Source organism: Labeo rohita, chromosome 3 (assembly GCF_022985175.1).
Source record: "Labeo rohita strain BAU-BD-2019 chromosome 3, IGBB_LRoh.1.0, whole genome shotgun sequence".
NCBI lineage: Eukaryota > Metazoa > Chordata > Actinopteri > Cypriniformes > Cyprinidae > Labeo > Labeo rohita.
The window spans coordinates 20,423,510-20,443,180 of NC_066871.1; the positions used below are offsets into that span (position 1 = coordinate 20,423,510).

Consider the following 19,671-nt stretch of genomic DNA (forward strand, 5'->3'; position numbering starts at 1 on the left):
TTTAAGTACAAATATATTTGTATTTATATATAATATAAATTACATAAAAATTATAATAAATACATATACTTGTAAATATTTTTTAAATATATAAATGAATGTGTTTGTATTTACATATACATAATAATTACACACAGTACACACACATATATTAGGCAAACTCAAACTTTTATTTTCTATGCGATTAATCACGATTAATCGTTTGACCGCCCTAAATTAAATAAAATATAATGACGTGAAAATTATGAAATTATGCTACTTATAGTAAACAAAAATAATTTTAAATAATGTATTTCGTAGACTGTTACAATGTACAGTCAAACCAAAAATTATTCAGACACCGGATATCATTTTTTGATCAGGACATTATAGTTAATTTATGTAAGTGAGAATAGCAAAATAAAGTGAATTGTGACATATTATACCCAAAAATGTAAAAAATTAAAATTGATAAAAAACTGTGATCAAAAAGACACTTTGACCTGACCATGTTTTGCCATTGGTCAACAAAGTATTGGTAGCTGTATAAAAATATTGTCATACTAACAGTTGTCTAAATAATTTTTGATTGATTGTAATCCATTACATACCTTCAAAGTTATCTGACATTATCAAGACGAATTTGTTCTGACACAGTTTAACTTTTGAGTTCTTGTCATATTTTAGTACCATTTTCTGAACTGTAGCCAATAAACTGTGGGTATGTGAGCAATGTTGAAGGTGTCTGAATATTTTTTAATTTGACTGTATATGATGTGTTTTTAAAAAATTGCCAGTGCAAGCATAGCAAACCTTACAATAAGACAGCTGATAATAAATATGTATTGTGCATTGTCTCTAAAGTTGAGAAATACCAAAGAATATATTATGTCTCTCTAACAGTGATAAATAAAGCAAGAATCAAGTTATATTTCGAATAGTCGCATAATCAGATCCAAAGCCAAAACTTACTACAAAATAGTTTTAGCACTGTAATTTGCTTTTTGATATACATAAAGCCTGTCCAGAAGTACTCCCTTGCTCATGAGTATTTCTGCCGGGACAGGTCTTGCATTTCTCGATGTGTATGCCTTCTCCAGGTGAAAGTTCATGGGAGAACCGACATAGTTTGCGCAATAGGGGCCAGACAAACTTGGGGCGCATGTCACTTCTGTTTTGTAGAACAGCAGACCGTGATTTAAATTACAGAAATTTTCATTCCGACCTGCTTTTATAGGTACTTCACAGGTTCCCAGCAAATCATCATCCCATTTACTATCTTCATCCCACACCTCCAGTTTCATCTTTTCGTTCTCTGCCAGGAAAACGTCACCCAGATCGAAGGTTCTCCCCCAGTAGGGTGAGTTGTTATTTGTGATCATATCAGTGCGTCCGACTTGAATGTTATGTTTGTTGAACACTTTAACGTACCCGTCGGTCGCTGTGGTTTGGTCGCCCCACAGGCCTTCAGCCCTCACGACCGTGATCTGTACCCGAGAAAGTCCACGCTTGGATGGGCAGCAGTCTGGTGTGATCCCAGGATTGTTGCGACAGGTGCAGACACATGGGTTGTTTGGGTTGGTTTTGACGCCGGCTTTGCAAGAGTCGGTGCAGTTCCTCCAGAGGGACTTTTCCAGGATGTAGTCATGGATGGCTTGGCGCAGGTGCTTGCGTACTGGATTTTTGGTGGGGATCAGCTCGTGCAGGGACTCCAGAGAGTAAGAAATCACGTCTGGGTTTTGTGGTAGGGACTCCAGCCATTCTTTGTAAGCTGATGGGTCTTTTCCTCCAGAGAAAAGGAGCTCAGGCTCTGTTGTGTGACCTCCGATCACCTCGGTCAGCCTTTGAAAATATACATATATTAAAAAAATGTTAATTTGGGGTAAGAAAAATCAATTTTTTTTGAAGAAATCTTAGAGCTTTCTGACCATGCATAGACAGCAACATGCAACTACCACGTTCAAACGGCCCAGAAAGGTAGTAAGGACATCGATGAAATAGTCCATGTAATATCAGACTGATGTGGAAGAGAAGAAATTGCTGAATAAATCATTATTTTTGTTTCCTTTGCAGAAAAAAAGGATTCTAGTAGCTTCATAACTTTACAGTTGAACCACTGATGTCACATAGACTATTTTAACAATGTTCTTACTACCTTTCTGGGCCTTGAACGTTTCAGTTGTGTTGCTGTCTATGCGGGGTCAGAAAGCTCTGAGATTTCACCAAAAATATCTTTATTTGAGTTCTGAAGATGAACAAAGGTCATACGGGTTTGGAACGACATGAGGGTGAGTAATTAATGACAGAATTTTCATTTTTGGGTGAACTGTCCCTTTAAGTTTATTTTTGTTGCCCTGTTTTCTTGTTTTAAGAAATCATTTTTAAAAATCTCAGAAATGTGGTCGATAATCGATAAATGACTGATATTTTGTCTGAATTTGTCTAAATAAATAAATAAAATGCGAAATATTAAAAATAAATACATAAAAGTGAATTTAGGCACCACAACTTTATAATTTACAGTATAAAAATGGATATAAAATTTTAGATCTGTTAAGAATTACATTTAACAGTGTTATTTATTAATGTTTTTAAAGATTAGCTTTAAGTGAGCTTTAGACGATGACAGAGCTAATCTAAATGTAATTAAAGCTGTAAGCAGGGTTGAAAAGGCCCTCGCACCCGGGCTCACCACCACCCGGTGGCTTTAGGAAAACAGCGAACAGTGAGCAATATGCATTTAAAGTGGTTAATATAGGAGGAATATGTCAAAGTCATTTATATGTGCCAAAATTCCGGCTGCCAGCTGGTAGTGCTAACTGGATGTTGCCATGTGGATGTCTTCAGGCCAGCACTTTTACCAAACATATAAAGTTTGGTACAGATTTAACATGGTATGTTTGAGTTAGTGCAAAGCATTGATGTATCCTTTTGCCAACAAGTGGTGCAACTACTTCTATTCCCATGGTGAAACATCGAACTTCGAATCGGGGCGCAATGAAAACTCAAGATCTTCCCAATTTAACATTGCAAAGGCCTTTAGATTAGACTGACCAAATATAATGCTGATGTCATTAAATCTCTAGAGGAGTTTGTTACAGCGTAAAACAAGCCATGTCCTGTTTCCTGCAGGTGGTGCTATGACTATAAGTGAATATGGGCATGGGTATGTGTTCAGAACAGGACTCTTATCAAACGTGAATTCTGGTGCAGATCGGACATTGTATGCCTGAGTTATAGCAATTTTCTTTTTTTTTGGCGAAACATCGAAGTTTGTCAGGCCGCGCAGACACGCCCTTCAACGAAAACTCTAGATCCTCGCAATTTAATGTCACAAAGGGCTTTAGATTAGACTGACGAAATTTGGTGTTGATTGGAAAAAATCTCTACACTGTAAAAAACAATATGTTGAGTCAACTTAAAATAATTTGTAACTTGGCTGCCTTAAAAATTTAAGTTCAGTCAACTCAAAAACAGTTTATTCAACTTGAAATGTTAAATTATACTAAGTGACAACTTAGATATTTGAGTTGAGTCAACTTAAAATTTTAAGGCAGCTGGGTTACTTACCCATCTGTTAAGTTTAGCAAACACAAATATCTAAGTTTTTACTTAGTACAACTTAACATTTCAAGTTGACTAAACTTATTTTGGTTGACTGAACTTAAAAATTTAAGGGAGGAGGGTAACAAATTATTTTAAGCTGACTCAACAAATTGTGTTTTTTATTTTTTACAGTGTAGGAGGAGTTTGTTTAGATATACAATGCCTGAAATGGCAAAAACGGCACAAAACTTGCAGAGAAATTTAAAAATAACAGACTTCCTGTTGAGTTTCGTACTGGTGGGCTTTTTGTAGGTATTGCTGTGTTACATCTGTCTACTGAATTTCGTACATGTATGTGAAAGGTAGCTCGAGGGGCACTTCGATGACATTTTATAGGTGGCTCTCTTGAGCCGTTTTGCTACATCCACTTCTGAAACCCATATCAGACATAAATTTTCACCACTTTTGGCACTTTTTGAGCATGTTTAGGCCTTCAAAAATGCGAGTTTTTTGCAATTCCAATAAGGTCCTCGTACCATATGTGCTCGGGCCCTAAAAATAGTGGATGTCCAGGACAGTACATGTATGACAAGCTGTGAATTACAATTCACGTCATAATTTAAACCCACCTGTCACTAAAGCGGTTGGAGAAGCTGTTTTTGCTCTCGGTTTTGTCCTTGTCTTCATTACAGTGCTTGTTTTCTGCTTTCATATTGACTTTGCCAAGAACGTTGGCGCTTGCCTCCACGTCCAAGCATTTCTTCACTTCATCTGCACTTAAGCCCTGCAGAGCGATCTCACACTGTCTGATACTGGTCACAGAGTGCACGCTTCCACCAAGATTTACCTGAGAAAAACAAAAAAAAAAACTCATTTGACTTATTATCCATACATGTGGAGTAAACTGTAAAGTGGATAAAACCAGAATTACCTTAGTGATGTAATGGGTTCCATAAGTGTTAATGAACTTGTAAAAACGCTTTTTGTAATCAAGATTGTACATCTTGGGAAGCTCCTTCAAAGAACGCTTGAACTCAGGATGGAGGACAGGCTTGCTGGAGACCCTATAGCTGTGGGTAGACATAGAAATGTTGAGGTTTCATAATGACTCTGTTTCCTTTATCATGAATGAAAAGTATTCAGTATTTAAGGAAGGCATGAATCAGTTGAAGCCAGTATGTCGCACCTGTAAAATGAGCAAGAAATGCTTTGACTGGCGAAATTGTACTTGTCTCGTTTGGTCTTCTCCATTGAGTACTCAGCCAGCTTCGAGTTAGTTCCTGCCAAAATGAATGAGCCTTTATTTTCTTTAACATCTATATCCAAATTTGCACCCCAGTTGTTTTCAATGGAGGAAGTGCTGGCGCTGACCAGTTCTTCGCTGGACTGGTACAGGGAACTTGATATTTGAATGCTGCACTTTTTGCTGGATCTCCAGTCTATCACTGATGTGGGAAGCTTTTGATGTGCTCCTTCCATGTAGGGGTTCTTGCAAAGAGTGCACGATTTATCCTTTCGCCTCCAGACGTCCGTGTTAATGACAAAGGCTCCCTTGCGCTGCATCTTGGTCACATCGTATCCTTCTCCGGCCAGGTTGGACCCGGGGGCGAAGCTTGCTTCTGCACATTCATTGGGTTTACCTTGAGTGCATGACTGCACGATGGGCAGAAAGAGGTAAATAACAAGGCCGGCCCACATTCCTGTAAAATGGATTGAGATGAGGTGGATGAATGGATGCTGTTCTGTCCTATACAAAAAAACAAAAAAACAAACATGAAAATTACGTGTTTTATTTATTTATTTATTTTGGTAGCACTGTACAATAAGGTTCCATTAGTTAATGTTAGCTAATGAATTAACTAACATGAATAAACAATGAGCAATGCATTTATTACAGTATGTATAAATCAGTTATGATACTGTAGTTAATGAAAATACAGTTGTTCATTGTTAGCTCATGTTAGTTCACAGTGCATTAATGTTAACAAACAACTGATTTTAATAATGCATTAGTCAATGTTGAAATTAACAATAAGATTTATGAATGCTTTAGAAGTCATTCTTAGTTCATGTTAAGTAAAGTAGTTAACTAATGTTAACTAATGAACTTTATTGTAAAGCGTTACTATTTTTTTATTGGAACTTGACGAGACAGTACAAAACTGAACATTCAATGTTGAGTAAAAATTACAGAACTTGCAAAATCAAATAACGACAGTCTCAGATTTTTCCACTCTAAATTCTAAATTGTTATGAAGACAATTATCCTATCTACAAGAAAAGAATAAAATAAAACAAACTAAAAATAAAAACTAAAATAAATAAATCAAATTAAATGAACAACTTCCTCTCCTCAAAAAATAAAAATAAAAAATAATAAATGCCTTATATATAGTAAAATCAAAAATTATTCACACACCAGATATAATTTTTGATATTTTTTTACTGGTGGGTGCAGGACACTGTAGTTCATTTATGTAAGTAAGGAGAGCAAAATAAATTAAACTGTGATATATTATACCCCAAAATTCATCATACAGTGGAGTACCAGTAAACTTTGGGACCAAAAATTTGATTTGACACTTGACTATGTTTTGTTACATACCTTCCTTACAGAGTTATCCGACATTATCAAGATTAATTAGTTCTGACAGTTTAACTCTTGAGTTATTGTCATATTTTATTACCATTTTCCAAACTTTCCAAACTGTGATAATGTGAGAAATGTTGAAGGTGTCTGAATACATTTTGGTTTGACTGTAATACTTTAAAAGTCCAGTCTCTAAAAAAACACTGTTTTTGAAATATTATCAGGATGGATGTCTTGTGCTGCAAGTTTTTAAATAACGAAAATGATGGAAAAGGGTTATTATATTGTATAGTAGTTAGGATTATGAAATTTGTGAGACAGTTTAGTGGATCTTGACTACAGGGATCATATGCATATCACTTAAAATGAACAAATTTCAGTGGAATGTTAATTAAATTACTATTATTTAAGAGTTCCAAACCCCTCATAATAATCATAATGTAGAAAAACGGATGTTTAATATTCATTACCAAATAGAACTGTAAAGTTTAATTGACACTTCTAAATAATAATAATAAAAAAAAACCTTACTTGATGCCTTACATTAAACTCCAGTCTTTAAAACATCACTAATTTTGAAATATTAACAGGACTGTCATAACAGGATGGATGTCTCGTGCTGCAAGTTTTTTTATTAACAGTACGTTGTGCATAAACATGATGGAAAATTATTATTATATGTGACCCTGGTCCACAAAACCAGTCATAAAGGTCCGTTTTTTTAAATTGAGATTTACACATTATCTGAAAGCTGAATAAATAAGCTTTCCATTGATGTATGGTTTATTAGGACAATATTTGTTCGAGATGCAACTATTTGAAAATTTAGAATCTGAGGGTGCAAAAAAATCTAAACATTGAGTAAATCAAGTTGTTAGCAATGCGTATTACTCATCAAAAATTAAGTTTTGATATATTTACGGTAGGAAATTTATTAAATATCTTTGTGGAACATGATCTTTACTTAATATCCTAAGAAAAAGAAAATTTGATCATTTTGACCCATACAATGTATTTTTGGCTATTGCTACAAATATACCCGTGCTACGTAAGACTGGTTTTGTGGTCCAGAGTCACATATAGTTAGTTAGGATTATGCACTGTAAAAAACAACTTAAAAAAGTTGTTTCAACTTAAAAAAAGTAAGTGTTCGTAGTTTACTCAACTCAAATATCCATGTTTTCATGTAGTACAACTTAACATTTCATGTTGACTAAACTTAAAATTTTAAGGCAGCATGAACACTGAAATTTTAAAACTGAACATGAAATTTGTGAGACAAGTTAGTGGATCTTGCCTACAGGGATCGTAAGGAATAATATGTAAAAAGAGCAAACTTCAGTTTGTTTATTTCCTTTCCATCACATCACAAGCCTAACAAGCTAACAAACTATCTTCTTTTTCAGTTGCTTTGTAATTAAATTATTACTATTATTTAAAAGTTCTGAAACCCTCATATTAATCATCATCATCATCATCATCATCATAATAAAGCCTTATTTAACGCATAACTTTTAAACTCCAGTCTCTAAAATGTCACTGATTTTAAAATTTTAACAGGACTGTCATAACAGGATGTATGGCTTGTGCTGCAGGTTTTTTAATAACAGTGTGTTTTGCGTAGATATGATAGAAAACGGTTATTATATTGTATAGCAGTTAAGATTATAACAATTTAGTGGATCTTGCCTACAGGGATCATAAGGAATAATATTAAAAAAGAGCAAATTTCTGTTTGTTTATTTCCTTTGCATTACATCACAAGCCTAACAAGTTAACAAACACTATCTTCTTCAAAAGGTGCAGCAAAATGCTCTTCTTACCTTGAGCTATTGTGTTTCATCCAGCAGGCATTTGTGAGTGATGTGTGAAAAGGACTGTATGTAGGAAAAATACCTTAGCTTGGGGGTGGGCTTTACCGTTATGCGCTACCAATAAAACATACACTCATCCGTTGTGGGCTAAGTGAGGGGTACGCTTTTTAGTTCAGAGGAATCACGTGGTCTTATAATAGCCACTGCAGCGCTGAATGCTCTGTGGTGAAGCGGGGTCTAGACAACATGTCAGTGGAACATGTGAGCGTACGTTTACACGTTGACCTGTGCATTTGTCAAACACACAGCTTGTAGACCCTGACCGTAAGACTAAACTAGTCAAATCAAAACTCTACTCAGTGTTAAATATGCCTCAGTGTTACTGTTAGTCACATAGTTCCTTTTGTGGCGTTAAACCTCCTACACGCTTCACACAGTTCGCCAACCTAACAACCAAAAACGACATGAATCACAAAGAAGAATCACTTAAGCTGCTGTTTTCACAATTGTTTTATTAACCACAAAAATCTGCATGTGAAGCATACTGAGCGAATAGCAAAAACCCACAGATCAAATCAACAGCAAAAATACAAAGCTCATGTAGCACCAAAAATAAAATGTTAATACTGGGATGCAAAACACAATTTTATAAATTGTTTTAAATAACATTTTATATATATATATATATATATATATATATATATATTTTTTTTTTTTTTTTTTTTTTTTTTTTTTCCGTTATTTTTGTTATAGGGTACAACAAGGCTAAAAGCACACCCTATGGAAAAAAAAAAAGTTTTTTTTTTTTTTTTTTTTTTTTACTGTGCCCAAGCATATGATTTGAGATGATATGAGAAAAATATATACGTTTGAATTGAACATTTATGGAGCAACAGATTTTTATTTGAAAATAAATCGTAAGTTGTTTATTTTGTTAAAAAATCTTATAAATGTATGAGGTGGCACACGGGGTGAAAGGCTCACAGCATTGATGCAAATACTAAAATAATGTTTATAAAATTATAAAATAATGTTCACTTTAGCAAAGTTTGTATTATTTTCTGCTTATTTTGATAAATAAAAGAATTCATTTTTGTTCAGTAAATATGTTATTGTTAAACATATTTTAAAATGTAAAGATTCTGAAAGCATTGAAGGAGATCCCATAGTATTTTAATATACATGTACAGTAGTAACAACGTTTTTTTATTATTATTATTATTATTATTATATGATTAATATCATGTTTTTAAATACGATGGTTTTATTCTAAACATGGATCTCCATCTCTAAGATAGACACCCAACATAAAATATGATATTTACCATCTGAATCTAACAATGTCATGTCAGCAAATGGAAAAGTCAGTAATTTATTATTTATCATGTTAATTGTGCCTTGTAGCCACGACGGCAGGCGCGCTTTTTACCCCAAATACCATACTTTTACATGTTCTTTTATTATTTAAAAACTGTTGCTTTAATTATCTTAAACGAAACTGAAAAAGAAGACCTTTGTCTCAAGATATACTCAAGAATTTTAGCTTAAATCTACATTTTAAAAAACATCAAGTATTAGATCAAGAGCAGAATCGACTTTGCGCTGCTGCCAGCGATCACGTCAGGCATCAGCCAAATTTGCGCATGTATCTTGAAAACCGGGTGTTTTGAAAGTCTAGTGGTTTAGAGGGAAATAATATCGAAGGCACCTTTAGCACCATTTTACCTTACTTATTTTGCAGTGCTCTGATGATTTTTAAAAGGATTAGTTCACTTCCAGAATAAATTTTTGCTAATAATTTACTCCCCCCCTTGTCATCCAAGATTGTAATGTCTTTCTTTCTTTAGTTGAAAAGAAATGAAGGTTTTTGGGGAAAACATTCCAGGATTTTTCTCCATATAGTGGATTTCAATGGGAGCCAATGGGAGCTGAAGGTCCAAACTGAAGTTTCAAAGGGCTCTGAACAATGTCAGCCAAGAAATAATAGTCTTATTTAGCAAAACAATCATCATTTTCTAAAAAAAATACCAGTTTATATACTTTTTAACCATAAATGTTCGTCGGGACTTCACGCATTATGTAATCCCGATGTCATGCACGGTTAGTTCTTCATCTGTGTACTTCAGTTGAAAAAGGTAAGGTAGGCCAAGAAAATCCATCTCATTTTCTTCTCCAACTTCAAAATCATCCGACATCACTGTGACTTTCTTTGCATGTTCGCTTTGTAAACGTGACCTTTCCAACGTGATTACGCAGTGCATGTGGTCGAGCTAGTGCAAGACAAGCATTTGTGGTTAAAACCTTTTTTTTTTTAGAAAATGACCAATTGTTTTGGTAGACAAGACCATTATTCCTCGGCTGGGATCATGTAGAGTCCTTTGAAGCTGCATTGAAACTGCAATTTGGGCCTTTAACTCGTTGGCTCCCATTGAAGTCCACTATATGGAGAAAAGTCCTGGAATATTTTCCTCAAAACCTTAATTTCTTTTCAAGTGAAGAAAGAAAAAGAAAGACATCTTGGATGACATGGGGGTGAGTAAATGACTAGGAAATTAAAATTCTGGAAGTGAACTAATCCGTTAAGCTTTTACAAAGTCTGTTTTCTGCTATTAGGCTCGCTGGTTTGACTAAACAGAGAGCGGCGCTCGTCTAAAAGCACTCCCATGTTCACCAGCAGATCTTTTGGGATGGGCCGGGCGTGTCGTGACACGTACATCTTCTCTAGATGGGAGGACATCGGAGAGCCCACATATTCTGTGCACGAGGAGCCAGTTAAACTAGGACCACAAGTTACAGCCGTCTCGTAGTACAGCAAACCATGTTTAAGTCGACAGATTTCTTTTGTTACGCCAGCTTTCAGTTGTATGTTGCATGCCCCCAGGAGGTCATCGTCCCACTTGTTGTCCCTGTCCCACACTTCTAGCTTCAGCCCCCCAAACTGAGAAAGAACGTAGTTGCCGAAATCAAACTTCCAGTTCCAGGTTGGTGAGTTTTGGTTCCAGATTACTGGTGTTTCCCCTAGAAAAAACTTGTGATTTCTTAGGACCTTGACATACCCGTCGGTCTGTGTGAAGTAGTCTCCCCATAAGCCTGTCGCCCTCTTCACAGTTACTGTAATCTGAGCAAGTCCGCGCTGTGAGGGGCAGCAGTTTGCTTTTACTCCAGGATTGTTGTGACAGCTGCACACACAGGGTTCTTTGGGGTTAGTTGCAATGCCGGCCTTGCAAGGTGTCGAGCAGTTCCTCAAAAGGGCTCTCTGCAGTATGTAGTCACGAATGGCTCGGCGCATTTGCTCACGTTTTGGATTCTTGACTGGCAGCAACATATGGAGGGGCTTGAGTGCAAAGGAAATCACGTCTGGTTTTTCTGGCACTGAGGAGAGCCACTGATTGTAAGCACCAGGGTCATTGCTGGATGAGAAGAGAAGTGCCGTGTCTTGAGCGTGGCCACCAGAGATTTCAGTTAACCTTGTAAAAAAAAAAAAAGAAAAAAGAAAGCATGAACCCCTCCCCAAATAATAATGATGATGATAATAAATATATTATATTATATTATATTGTATTATATAAAATATTAAACTATAATATAGTTTATAATCCCCCAATTAAGTGTACTTATTAAATATTAAATTTTAATGGCTATAATTATGTTTATATTATGTAATTATATTATTATGTTTAATTACATAATATAATGTTAAAATATGAAAATAAACAAATAAAATGTATTTATTGGTAATATTTTTATTAGTATCATGAATATATTTTTCATCAAAAAAAAATATATATATATATTTATAATATAATATAATATAATATAATATATAATATGAAACTATTAAACTGTAATTTGTCCTTTGTATTTCCTTTTGTATTTATTTATTACATATTTAGAATCCCCCAATTAAATTTATTTTTACGTTATTATTATTAATATTATTATATGTATAATTTGAAAAATATAATATAATATAACTAATAAATAAATATTTATTAATAATATTTTAAATAGCATTATAAATATAATTTTCATTTAAATATAAATATAATTTTGTTTCATTATATTATATTATATTATATTATATTATATTCCAAAATATTAAACTGTGATCCCCCGCCCCTTGCAGTAGTTTAAATGTTAAATATTTAGAGTCCCCCAAATAATTGTATTTAATAAATATTCAATTATTATTATTTTAGTAATATATTAAAATATACTATAAAATGTATATATATATATATATATATATATATATTTCATTTACATATAAATATATATTTTTACTTATTATATTATATTATATTATGATAATATTACACTGAGATTTCCCCCTTTTGCATTTGTTTATTAAATATTTAGAACCCCCCCCCCCCATTATTATTATTATTACAAGTATAATTTGAATTCTATAATAATATAATATAATATAATATAATATAATATAATATAATATAATATAATATAATATAATATAATATAATATAATAAATAATATGTATTATTAATAATATTTTATTTATATTATAAATATAACTTTCATTTAAATATAAATATAATTTGTAATATATTATATTATATTATATTATATTATTAATTATATTACAGTCTAAACAAATGCTGGGTTATAACAACCCATCGCTAGGTGAAATACGGACAAACCCAGTGACTGGGTTGTTTTGATTCAGCAGCTGGGTTAAATGTTTAACTCAACCTTCTTGGTAATTTTAATAAACTTAACTGTTTTTATTATATTCAGCCAAGTCAAAGCACAAACCTGTCAGTAAAACTGTTAGCAAAACTGTGTGCGTTCAGTTTTTTGTTTTTGCTCTGTTTACAGTGACCGTATGCCGTGTTTATGCTCGTCCTCCCCATTACACTTGCAGATGCCTCGACGTCCAGACATGTTTTGATCTCGTCTACACTGAGGTCCTGGAGAGCAGCCATGCATTGTTTGACACTGGTCACAGATTGCACTGTTCCACCGAGTTTCACCTACAGAACAGATTACAAACAACAGTGACATATAAGTGACAGAGAGAAATATTACTCAATGATACTGAGAAATCTTGGATTACCTGGGTAATATAATGTGTGCCAAACTTTTCAACAAGTGTCAAGTAGATTTCTTTTGTTTCGTTGTCATATGTCTCTGGAAGCCTTGTGAATTCATAGTTTAGCTCACGATGAAGTGGAGAGCGGCTGCTAATGCTGTAGCTGAAGAGAGTGTTGTATAGTGCTGCACATTAAAACCCACATACAGTCAACCATAAACTATAATATGACTAATATATAGTCTTACCTGTAGTATCTGCAGGATGTTGACTGTTTGATGAAGCTGAACTTGTCTTTTTTGGTCTTTGCCATTGAATACTCTGCAAGTTTAGAGTTCGTTCCAGCCAACATCACTGACATCCTGCTTACCATGTTGCCTATTCCCAGACCGGCTTTCCAGTTGTTCTGTACAGAGGAGGTGCTGGAACTGACCAGGGACTCGCTGGTCTCATAAACGGAGCTGGATAATGACCTTTTGCATTTTTGGGCGGCCCTCCAGTAAATCACAGACACGGGGAGCTTCTGCTTTTTGTACTGCATGAATGGGTTTTTGCACAGGTTACACGTGTTGTTCTTGAGCTCCCACTTACTCATGTCGATGACAAAAATCCCCAGGCGTTTCATCTTGGTTATGTCGAAACCTTCTCCAGCCAAGTCAGATCCTGGCACAAAATCAGCATCTTGACACTCTGCTCCTTTACCCAGAAAGCATGTCGGGCTGGTTGGAGGAGGAAGGTACAGAAGAAGTCCAGACCACAGGATAACTTGATGAATCATTGCGTGTTTGGGTTTAATCCTGCCGTGATATACAAAAAACAGAAATATGGTTGAAAAAAATTACCTGATATTAGAGCACAATATTAATATTGTTAGCCTCGGTGCATATAATGTTTTTTGCTGATATTGCTTCTAATAAAAATGTTTCTGCAGGATTTGATTGGTGTATCCTAGACCCTTCTTTATGTAAAAAATATATGTTTTATGGGCAATTTATAGGAAAATAACGAGACAATAACAACTTGCAGTAAATGGTAAAACTGTACAAACCAGCATGTTCAAAATTAAGATAATACATTGATTAAAATAATATGGTAAGACAAACAAGCTGTTTTGTACAGATAAAAATAGCTGGACACGGATGAGACCAGAAGCCTGACCCATAAAATGTACAAATGCTCTGACGGAAAAATAAGGTGAATAGGCATGCTAGATTTTATCATTTTAACTTTCACTGATTGTTTCCACGCAAGAGCGATAGAATAATGTTAACTCTGTTAGTGCTTCAGCATCATCTTTTTTTTTCTTTTTTTACAGGAGTCAAAAATATTAATATAGACAGGGGATGCACATAAGTGTTAAGCAGGTGTCAAAAACGTGCTGCGTAAATGAGTTCAGACCGTGCATTTGCGTATTGACATCTTTGACAGCGGTTAGTGTACAATTACTCTTTTAGATCAACAAACTGTAATACTATATAAGATTTCTATTCGAACTGAAAGCATCAATTTAGTCTATCACTGCCGTTTTCAAAAGCACAATGCAGTACTGTGACATTTCATTTATTTCATTAAAATCGGCATTGCATATACTTACTTGCCGGCAGCCCGCCAAAATAAAAGTTTGCTGATTTTAAGTTTGAAAATGATGAAAATTCATATGTATATATAGAGAGAGAGCTGGGTAGATTAGGAATTACATGACAAAAATTGTAGTTAGTAATGTAATCCATTACATTACATGTTTCAAGTAATATAATCAGATTACTTTTTGATTACTTTTAGATTACTTTTGTTTGTTTGCATTTTTATCAGGCTCCTATTTATGTTCAGTTATTTCACTATGTTTGTTTGTGTGTGTGTGTGACCCCAAACCAGTCATAAGAGTACATTTTATGACATTTAGATATATAAATACGCTTTCCATTAATGTATGGTTTGTTAGGATAGGACAGTATTTGAAAATCTGGAATCTGATGGTGCAAAAAAACTAAATATTAAGAAAAAGTCTTTAAATTTGTCCAAATGAAGTTCTTAGCAATGCATATTACTAATCAAAAATCATAAAATTATATTTTAATATATTTACGGTGAGAAATTTACAAAATATCTTCCTGAAACATGATCTTTACTTAATCTCCTAATGATTTTTGGCATAAAAGAGAAATCAATCATTTTGACCCACACAGTGTTGGCTATTGCTACTAATATACCTGCAATATACCTACAAATACATGTATATATATATATATATATATATATATATATATCTATATATATATATATAATATTAGCATTTTATTTTGACATTTATTATAAAAAATAACTGTATTTTAATTTAAGAATTATTATCACACTTTATTACTTTATTTTATTTTAAAAAACCAAATAAATGGAGTGCAATAATGTTATTAACGCTATGTTATTATTATTATTTTTTTTTTTTAAGTTATGTTTAATTGGTCACACTATGTGCAGTGTGAGGACTGAACCAAATCTCCAAGTGCTCTTATGAAAACTAGGCTGAAAATCTTATGTGCACCCCTGAATGTAGATATTATTATCAGTCACCAAACTCTGTTTCACAATGAGGTGAGTAAGTTTAGGCTTGTTTTCACTTACCTGCAAGGTCTTTTTAGTCATAATCTGAGAGTGTCCAACATGCAGACTAAGTACCTGTGCAGTGCCTATATTTATATATTACGTGTCCAACCGCTTCAATGGACACACAAGAACATTCACACTAGGATGGTCACTGACTCATCATGTGTGAAAAAATGTGTAAAAGGTTGGAATGTAGATGAAAAGGTGTTGCTTGACTTCAAAGGATGTGGTTTAATTTCAGCAGAACATACAGATGATGTGTACTTGTAACCTTGGGGGGGAAAAAAGACTTAGTGTCTTCTTCAGGTGCCTATATCAGATTCTCCAACACAGAAATGGAGATATTCACATAATTATATGCAAAATTTAACAACACTGATAGAAATCTCTAAACACAAATGTTTGACACTTAAAACAGCCCTTTTTGTTTTTAAAGCTCTACATTTGTTAGCACGCATGCACTGCTGATTCACATATGTAAATAATGCCAACAGTATATTGATGCGTGCTTGATGCATGTTTTTAAATCTAAAATGAATGTGAATGAATAAAGCTGATTGTATATCTTAGGTCATGTAACTTCTCTCTACTTAAGCAACTCCACCTTTTTTACATTATCGTCTCAGTTCACTAGTTTTTAAATAAAGTATTAAAAATACAATGACTTGTTTGAAGATTTAATCAAAAGAGGTCACAAACACAGACCCAGATGCAGATATAGTGATAAAGTTGTCATCATATGACTGTGGTCTTAATGGTCTGGTTGGGCATCATGACTCATAAGAAAACAAACTTTTCACACAGTGGTTGGAAATTTGAATTAGTCTTGTGGTGTACGTGCTATCTTGTGTTGCAGTAGTCACATCAATGTTGAGATACTAAAGAAATTAAAAGGTTTTGACCTGCATACATAATAGTCTGTACTGTTGCAGGACCTGGTGCTAAAATAAATGTGCAAGGAAGCTAAATAGGCTACAGTGCATGAATCACCCAAACAATTTAAGACTTGAGCATGTGAACGTTTATGTTACTGAATCTTTTATCCAATAATACAGATTTATGCAAAAAAATGTATTTCCACTTACAAAGAGAAATAATTATAAGCAATAATACAGAAAACTTTAAGCTTTGCACCACAATGAAATAGTCATTATAACGAATGTCATTATGCCGTCTGCCAACCACTATTTTAGTTAACGTGCTGCAGTTTGAGACAGGGGCTGCAGAGCCACACAATTATAATTATTGGTTTTAAGCTGTAATGGAAAGTCTGACTCATTTGAGTATTTTTCATCATCACGTGGTTTCTGGCATTCTGGTGAAGTATAAATTTCAATAAAGCCACATTTAGGTGAAGACCATTATTTTATTGTTATGTTGTTTTTGGCTGCTTTTTCAACTGTTTAATTAATGTTACACTGTAAAAAACAATTTGTTGAGTCAACTTAAAATAATTTGTAACCTGGCTGCCTTTTCAAGTTCAGTCAACTCAAAAACAGTTTATTCAACCTGAAATGTTAAATTGTACTAAGTGACAACTTAGATATTTGAGTTGAATCAACTTCAAATTTTAAGGCATCTGGGTTACTTACCCATCTGTTAAGTTTAGCAAACACAAATATCTAAGTTGTACTTAACATTTCAAGTTGACTAAACTTATTTGAGTTGACCGAACTTAAAATTTTAAGGTGGCAGGGTAACAAATTATTTTAAGCTGACTCAACAAATTGTGTTTTTTATTTTTTACAGTGTAGGCGTATTCATTTTATGTGTCCCAATTCAGCTGCAGCCATGATTAGCGCATTTTAAACTAAATTTTGAGAATCCAATAAAATGTGTGTTACTACACTATCCACCTTTTTCTTCAATGTGGAAGTAAGCCTATGGGCGAAACTTATGGTTTATTGGTCACTATAGAGAAATAATGAAAAGAATAACAACGTGCAGTAAATGGTAAAACTGTTTGCACTACAAACCAGTGTGTTCATAATTAAAACATTATATTTTATAATTCACCAATAAAATAATATAAGCACAGCTGGATAGATGACTGGGTAATCCATGACTGATTCCAAATTACATGACATCTAGTTTATCAAATTAACTTAAATAGTATAATCTTGTACCATACAGACATAAAAATGTAAAGAGTAAGTAAATGTATTACATTTGTTGTTATTAACAACATGAAATGCATTAAACATTATATTACATCAAGGTTTCCTAAACTAGTATTTGTAAAGGAACTGCAGGAAGTTTGAGCTAATAATTAATTAAATAATAAAAAAGTTAAATTAAAATAATTTTAAAATCAATCAAAAATTAAAAAAATGAAACATAAATAAATCAATATTTTATTTGATGTCCTGCATGTCGTGTGGCTATACCTAACATCACCCATTTAACATACAAATGTGATATTTAATTATTAAAATATTTATTTTAAAATCTCAGGGGTGCTTCAAGTAAATATATTAGGTGAAAGAGGATCAGATGACAAAAGTTTGTGTGAATTTGTGCATTTTAATGTGTTTGATAGACAAAAACCTTCCAAAGACATAGAAACACATAATCAAGAGGAGTGATCATTCAAATAAAAATCATTGTGTTCATCAGTATTTGATGCAATGTTGAAACACTTTTTAAACTGGAAATTATTTTTGTAAATCCAGTGGTCAAATGCAGTGTCGCCACCTGACTAATGACCGGTCGTTGCGTGAATGTCCCCCAAACTTGAAGACTTTCTGAATGAAGATTTATTTTTGGCATTTTTGCCTTTATTAGGACAGGACAGATCATAGCTGACAGGAAGCGAAGTGGGAGAGAGAGAAGAGGGCTGGATCGGGAAAGGTCCTCGAGCTGGGATTCGATATTTATTATAAAAAATAACTGTATTTTAATTTAAGAATTATTATCACACTTTATTATTTTATTTTATTTTAAAAAACCAAATAAATGGAGTGCAATAATGTTATTAACGCTATGTTATTATTATTTTTTTTTTTTTAAGTTATGTTTAATTGGTCACACTATGTGCAGTGTGAGGACTGAACCAAATCTCCAAGTGCTCTTATGAAAACTAGGCCAAAAATCTTATGTGCACCCCTAAATGTAGATATTATTATCAGTCACCAAACTCTGTTTCACAATGAGGTGAGTAAGTTTAGGCTTGTTTTCACTTACCTGCAAGGTCTTTTTAGTCATAATCTGAGAGTGTCCAACATGCAGACTAAGTACCTGTGCAGTGCCTATATTTATATATTACGTGTCCAACCGCTTCAATGGACACACAAGAACATTCACACTAGGATGGTCACTGACTCATCATGTGTGAAAAAATGTGTAAAAGGTTGGAATGTAGATGAAAAGGTGTTGCTTGACTTCAAAGGTAGTGGTTTAATTTCAGCAGAACATACAGATGATGTGTACTTGTAACCTTGGGGGGGAAAAAAGACTTAGTGTCTTCTTCAGGTGCCTATATCAGATACTCCAACACAGAAATGGAGATATTCACATAATTATATGCAAAATTTAACAACACTGATAGAAATCTCTAAACACAAATGTTTGACACTTAAAACAGCCCTTTTTGTTTTTAAAGCTCTACATTTGTTAGCACGCATGCACTGCTGAACTCGGGACGCCCGTAGCACAATGGCGATGTATGTCTGTGCGCTGCCCACAAGGTTATCGGCGCCGACATGTAGGCTATTTTAAAAAGAAAAATGTTAAAGATGAAAAAGGCTGAATCAATAAGTTCTGAATAACGTATTGCTATTGTGTATAATATGCAATCATGTAATCCATAAAAAGTAACCGTGGTCTGATTATGAGTTTTTTAAAAAAATGTAATTTAATCTAATTACAAGTACTTAATTTCTGGAATCTGATTACGTAATCCAGATTACATGTAATCAGTTACTACCCAACCCTGAATATAATACACACAAATGTGCAATACCAAGCAGCAAAAAGAGCTGTTTTGTACAGATAAAAATAGCTGGGCGTGGATGAGACCGGAAGCTTTGCGCATAAAATGTACAAATGGCCGCGCCCGCTCTTACAGCCAAAATAAGGTGGATAGGCTACA

The 19,671-nt window shown here is 33.7% G+C and overlaps 2 protein-coding genes across 4 annotated transcripts; both read right to left on the reverse strand.

The window, feature by feature from the left end:
* Window positions 1–64: 64 nt before the first annotated feature.
* prf1.1 (perforin 1.1) lies at window positions 65–8,559 on the reverse strand. 2 transcript variants are annotated; one of them, XM_051098519.1, is made up of 5 exons: window positions 7,939–8,559; window positions 4,712–5,225; window positions 4,457–4,595; window positions 4,155–4,372; window positions 65–1,821 (listed from the first exon to the last, which is right to left on the reverse strand). In XM_051098519.1, the coding sequence occupies exons 2-5, from the start codon at window positions 5,221–5,223 to the stop codon at window positions 951–953; spliced, it is 1,740 nt and encodes a 579-aa protein (XP_050954476.1). In that variant the 5' UTR covers window positions 5,224–5,225; window positions 7,939–8,559; the 3' UTR covers window positions 65–950. The 2 variants fall into 2 exon arrangements, with proteins under 2 accessions (XP_050954476.1, XP_050954467.1); XM_051098510.1 differs by having other exon boundaries at window positions 4,712–5,272; window positions 7,939–8,558.
* A 189-nt stretch (window positions 8,560–8,748) lies between these two features.
* prf1.9 (perforin 1.9) lies at window positions 8,749–18,835 on the reverse strand. Of its 2 annotated transcripts, none has more exons than XM_051098539.1 (5): window positions 18,765–18,835; window positions 13,229–13,777; window positions 13,005–13,143; window positions 12,704–12,921; window positions 8,749–11,396 (listed from the first exon to the last, which is right to left on the reverse strand). In XM_051098539.1, the coding sequence occupies exons 2-5, from the start codon at window positions 13,756–13,758 to the stop codon at window positions 10,517–10,519; spliced, it is 1,767 nt and encodes a 588-aa protein (XP_050954496.1). In that variant the 5' UTR covers window positions 13,759–13,777; window positions 18,765–18,835; the 3' UTR covers window positions 8,749–10,516. The 2 variants fall into 2 exon arrangements, with proteins under 2 accessions (XP_050954496.1, XP_050954487.1); XM_051098530.1 differs by lacking the exon at window positions 18,765–18,835 and adding an exon at window positions 15,600–15,735.
* Between the last annotated feature and the right edge of the window lie 836 nt (window positions 18,836–19,671).